Source organism: Grus americana, chromosome 3 (assembly GCF_028858705.1).
Source record: "Grus americana isolate bGruAme1 chromosome 3, bGruAme1.mat, whole genome shotgun sequence".
Lineage (NCBI taxonomy): Eukaryota > Metazoa > Chordata > Aves > Gruiformes > Gruidae > Grus > Grus americana.
The window spans coordinates 91,144,484-91,150,342 of record NC_072854.1 but is presented as its reverse complement, the minus strand read 5'-3'; the positions used below and the strand labels follow the sequence as shown (position 1 = coordinate 91,150,342).

The following is a 5,859-nucleotide window of genomic DNA, read 5'->3' as shown; positions in this document are numbered from 1 at the left end:
AGTGTGGGGGCGTCTCTACCGCTAACGTCACATCCGGGTGCTCCGCTGCTGGCGAGCGGCAGCAGCCAGCGCGGCGCGGGTCGGGCCGGGCACCATGTCCGCGCCGGGGGTGGCGGCCGGCGGCAGGAGCGGCACCGCCGCTGACTGGGGCGGCTTCGAGGACAACATGCAGGTGGGACCGGGCCGGGTGTGGCGGCGTTGGCGTTGTGGGGCCGAGCCGAGCGGGCACTGACGCTGTCTGCCCCGGCGCAGGGTGGCGGCTCTGCCGTAATTGACATGGAAAACATGGACGACACGTCGGGCTCCAGCTTCGAGGATATGGGCGAGATGCACCAGCGCATGAAGGAGGAAGAGGAGGAGGAGGCGGCGGAGGGCGAGGCGGGGGCTGCCGAGGAGGAGGACGGGGAGTTCCTGGGCATGAAGGGGCTGCGGGGGCAGCTGGGCAGGCAGGTGGCTGACCAGGTGAGCCCGGGCCCCTGCCACCCCACCCCCGGGGGGCACCGCCCGGCCGCTGCCAGCTCCAGCTCCCTTCTCTCCGCAGATGTGGCAGGTGGGGAAGAGGCAAGCCTCCAGGGCCTTCAGCCTCTACGCCAACATCGACATCCTCCGGCCCTACTTTGACGTGGAGCCTGTCCAAGTGCGCACCAGGTGGGCACGGCCTGGCCTCGGCCAGATCCACCAAGGGGCATGGGGGAACGGGGTGCGGACAGCGGCTTCTTGCCAGCGAGAGGCTGGCAGCCCCCCCAGAGTGAGCAAGCTGGGGTGGGCTGCCAGCTGTGCGGCAAGGCTCTGATATGCAGAAGCACACTGCGCTTTGTCCCACTCTCCTTAATGAGGTCACCCCCCATCACCCAGCAGAGCTGCTCAGGGAAAAAAAAAGGGGGCTTTGGGGCATCTTCAGCCTTTTATAGGAGGCTTTTACAGCCAGTTGCATTATGTGGCTTCTGTCGGGCTTGCAACATAGCTGTGTCCAAAAAGGCAAAGTTTTGTGAGGCTGGATGATGAAAGGTGCTTTTACTTCCTGCTGTTCTGTCAATGATCTCTCACCCTGAGTGGATCTCTAAACATTTTCATTGAATCTCTCCAGCAGAGTTAACCCGAGGACAGTAAGGTTTATTTTCTTTAGTTACCTTGTGTGATCATTTAGAAAGAATCTCTGCCCTACAAGGCCTGTGACCACAGTAGAAAACACTGGTGATGGGTGTATGGGATCTTTTACTTTTGAAGCATTTTGTTAACCATCCTGTTGTCCTCCCTGCTTCTGATGTCATTCCCTGCTTTGCCATGGTGCAGACTGCTGGAGTCCATGATTCCTGTGAAGATGATTAATTTCCCACAGGTGAGTTCCCTTTTGCTAAATCAGACTCCATGGCCCAAGTGAACATCCCACAGACACCTTGTAAAACTTAATTAGTCTGTGTTATTAAGGACCTGAGTTTGTTAGGTGTTCATCTCCCTGAAAATGTTAGTAAAGCTTTTCCTGTGGTTGTTCCAAAGCCCAGCATGCTACCTTTAATGCTGGTACAGTTCTAGACCTCCAGGCTTCACATATCCCAGACTCCTCATCACACAACCCATTCTGTCTGGCTCCTGTCAGCAATGGCCTTGCTGTTACTTCTTGGGTGGATAGGTGATAAACTGCAGCCATGGCACTTCTCACATCGCTTGGGGCAGGGAGCCTAGTATTCAGGAGCACTAACCAAACCCTTCCTGATCTGTCTCCTCCTGTAGAAGATTGCAGGCGAGCTGTATGGACCCCTCATGCTGGTTTTCACACTAGTGGCCATCCTTTTGCATGGGATGAAGACCTCGGACACCATCATTGTACGGCGAGTCTCAGCAATAAGTTTGAGTTTGACTGGGCTCTGGACTGCTATAATGACACTAGAAAGGGAGAGAAAACCTCTTCCATGACTGAATAGCACCTTGCTGAAAAGTAGATTGATTTGAGGAAGAACCTCTTGGTTTGGGGATGGGAGGAAGGACGCATCAGAAAATCTTGGTGCTCTGCTGCTGGGAGAGCTGGGGTGTCAGTCACATGGCACCCTGGATGCTGCTATTCAGCTATTTGATAATGCCTGGAAAGGCTCTGGGAACCCTCTGTGGTGGAATTTGAGTGCTAGCATGACTTGAATCATAGAATAGAATGTATTTCTAGTTGGAAGGGACCCATAAGGATCATCGAGTCCAACTCCCTGCCCCTTGCAGGAATACCTAAAACTAAACTGTATGACTAAGAGCATTATCCAGATGCTCCTTCTTCTTTGAGTCATCCTCATACTGATGCTGTCTCCACAGAGGGAAGGCACACTGATGGGCACAGCCATTGGCACCTGCTTCGGTTACTGGTTGGGTGTCTCCTCTTTCATCTATTTCCTGGCATATCTGTGCAATGCCCAAATCACGATGGTGCAGATGTTGTCGCTGTTGGTATGTACAGATGGGGATGTCCCAAGGTGCGGGTTGGCTGCATGGTGTTCCAGCACAAGGGTGGCCTGTGAGCTCTTCCCAGAGAATGGGAAAAGTCCTTGTAAATCACTGGTCCCAGGTGACTGCACCCAGACAACCTGGAATTCCAGGATGCTCTTGTGACCTGCCCCATCCCAGGCACAGGAATAGCACAAAGAGGCAGTTCCTTTGTGCAGGTCTCCTGCTTTGTACTTCTTGATCTGAGAGCCTAGTGGTAAAAAACCCAGGAGATTCAAATTGCTCTGGAATCAGAGGCTCTTTCCTCTGTTTCCCAAGTTGCAATCTCAGACATTCCTGTGAATCATTCGGACAGATTATCTGGGTGTGAGCTGCTGTTAAAATTGTGCTGTTTGACTCTTTGGCATTCAATGAGTTGTTTGTGAAGCTTTGCCTTTGTGAATCGTTACAGGAATAGGCTGCTCATGTTCTTGATCAACAGCCCTTTGTGTGGGACTGACACTTGTCACATGAATATTTTTTTTTGTCAGGGCTACGGTCTTTTTGGACACTGCATCACTCTCTTTGTCACCTATAATATCCATTTCCACTCCCTCTTCTATATCTTCTGGTTGGGTGTTGGCGGACTCTCTACACTACGAATGGTAAGGAACAAATAGCCTGGGGCCCTCCTCTTCTGGGGACAAATAAAGGGGGGGGGGAAGTGGTGGTTGCTTTCTGTTCCTCGGGCCTGGCAGTTCATTTCACAGCCAGTCAGGCTGCTGTGGGGAACAGCCTGATGTTTTGGGGTCATTTGGCCACTGTTGTAAGGGGGTAATGCTTGGATTAATATCCTCACCCATTCTAACAGCTGCAGGAGGTTTGGCCCCTTGCAGCCCCCACTGCCGTGCAGTCATGCCTAAGCATCCCGCACTCTTGGCAAGACTGGGCAAGGTTCACCTACACGAAACAAAGTCAGATGACTCTGAATTTGTTGGTGCAAACTGTGAAAAAGGCTCTGAGCAGTGTTTCCACTGGCTCTCACTACTTGGCCAGTTCTCCTGTGTGCTCCTCACTACAGTGCCAGAAGCTCAGGTAGCATCTACCTTGTCTCTGATCTCCACCTCTCTCCTAGGTTGCAGTGTTGGTGTCACGCACCGTGGGGCATACCCAGCGGCTTATCCTGTGTGGGACCCTTGCTGCTCTGCATATGCTTTTCCTCCTCTATCTGCACTTTGCTTATCACAAGGTGGTAGAAGGTAAGCAAGGGAGATATGAAGACATTTGCTGTTTGATCTGGGGGAAGAGGAGCTGCTTTTTGCTCTCTGAGAGAAAGGATAGACAGTCTGGATCTGACCTGAGGGCATCTGTGCCAGTTTCCAACCCAAGAATGACCAGCACTAGCTTTATTAGAGCAAGCTGTCAAAGTAGGGCAGCAGGTAGATGTTGGGGTAGTTTCTGTGCACTCAGTTTTAGTACTCAATACTTTAAGACCTAAGTTGTAAGAGGGGACACATTCTTTCCCCACAAGTGAAGTGTAACAGCACTGACTGTTCTTGCATGCAGATGTCCAGTCCCTTCCTGAATCTTGCTGAAGTCAGGTTGCTTTTCTCTGATCAGGAAATGTTTCATTAGTCTTTTTCCTTCTCTGTGTAACAACTTTTTTATCTTGTGTTGTACAGTACCGATAGCAGAAGCTGCACCTTCCCCTGTCGGTGCTTTTTACCAGGCTATATATGTTCAGGTCCCCTTTCTGTGTGTCTTTTTGTTTTCTCCTAACAAAATCTTAAACTCCTTTTAAAAAAAAAAAAGTATTCCTCCACCCCATCGCTAGAGAGCTTCCAGATCCCTAAATATGCAATTCGTCAAGCCTCTCCATGAGTTTAGGCAGCCAGACCTGTTCATGATATTTCAGATAAATCTGCATAATTTGGGGTTATAGCATAGCATTACAAATCATTTTAGATGTAAATACTGTTCTTTCCTGGATACATTCTTATGGTGAAGGTTCATCTGCAACTTTTCAGCAGATGATATAAGATAAAATATACTCCAAGGCACTCCAAGACTAATTATCAATCTTGAGAGCGTAATTGACAGGGACTGGAGGACACTTGCATTGGTATGTGTGTGTTTCCTGCCAAGCGTGGTCTTACATTTGCATTGCAGTGATAAAAATTCCACATTGCACCCCCAGCTGCAGCTCCTGATGCAAGTCTGGAAGTGTATCTCAGGATGAAAGCAAACAATTGGTCTAAGAGCAGGATCTGTGCTGGAATGAGGTGGGGAGAGGACTTTATCAATCTGCCTCGGCAAAGCTGCGTCTCTAGCAGTGTCCATATTCAGGTCAAATGGGAGGGGACTGGATCTGGCACCCTCAAAGTGGAAGGATCTACGTTCCTCTTAGGAACATGCAGTTTCCCTGCCCCAAGGACAAGTTCTGACCTGTATTGTCTGGATGGTGGTGTTTACTCCCGTTCAGTCTTTGGGGCTAGATGTCTCGTCCCATTGTCTGCAAGCACTTCACATGTCCTGAACTTACTCTTGCCACTCTCCCCATTCTTTCTGTTCCCTGCAGGTATCCTGGACACATTGGAAGGACCCAACATGCCGCCCTTTCAGAGAGTTGCCCGAGACATTCCAGTTGTTTCCAATGCTGTATTGAACACAACAGCCAAAGCCATTGCATTGACCCTGTAGTTTCACAGACTTGGACTTGCTTCAGTCACTACTTTTGGGGCTGCATAGGGCCATAGTAACCTGCTGCCTCTTAGGAACAGGACAGAACAGCAGCAAGAAGACTTGGGTTTGTTTTCCTGGACCTATCCTTTGGATTCCAGTTTGAGGCAGCTGAGTGGAGGGCACCTCAATGACTCAGAAGAACTATGTTCTTCCTCCACCCAGGTCTGGGCTCTCTTGAGTGTAGTGGTTCTGTTGCCTGCCTGTTTAGCTGGGATTTCCCAGCACAGTTTGTCCCTTACCCCTCTTTCCGCTTGCTGATGTAACCCCAGGGCTATCTGCCCTGTTCCTGTCCTGAAGAGGGAAGAATTAAATGATGTTGGTGCTGAATGATGTCTTATGTTTGAGCCTACTTGTGTAATGGAAGAATGGTGTTGGGTCTCTATGCCTTTATCTATCCTGTCCTAGACTCGAGGGAGGATTCTTTGCAATTTTCTGCTGTCCTACTTCAAATATTCTGTGATATGTGGCCTGTCCTGCACACCTTTTCCATAGCCCAAAAGGTGCAGGAACTTTAGTCTCTCTGGAGAGTTTCAGGAGCAGCACGATGCTTAACCGTGTGTTTAACCGTGTTCCAGATTGATCCCTCTCTTTTCACTTGGTCCAAGCTGCTGTCTCACCTTACCATCCCTTCTCCTGTTTACATTAGAAATGTATCTGTCCCCGTGCTTCCACAGCACCTTTTGTTCTTATTGTCCTTCTGCCCATGTCGCT

At 50.2% G+C, this 5,859-nt stretch overlaps 1 protein-coding gene across 1 annotated transcript; it reads left to right on the top strand.

The window, feature by feature from the left end:
- Positions 1-14: 14 nt before the first annotated feature.
- On the top strand, positions 15-5,480 carry YIPF3 (Yip1 domain family member 3). Its single transcript, XM_054821975.1, has 9 exons — positions 15-172; positions 253-462; positions 542-648; positions 1,294-1,339; positions 1,732-1,824; positions 2,299-2,430; positions 2,958-3,071; positions 3,542-3,665; positions 4,985-5,480. The coding sequence occupies exons 1-9, from the start codon at positions 95-97 to the stop codon at positions 5,104-5,106; spliced, it is 1,026 nt and encodes a 341-aa protein (XP_054677950.1). The 5' UTR covers positions 15-94; the 3' UTR covers positions 5,107-5,480.
- The last annotated feature ends 379 nt before the right edge of the window (positions 5,481-5,859 follow it).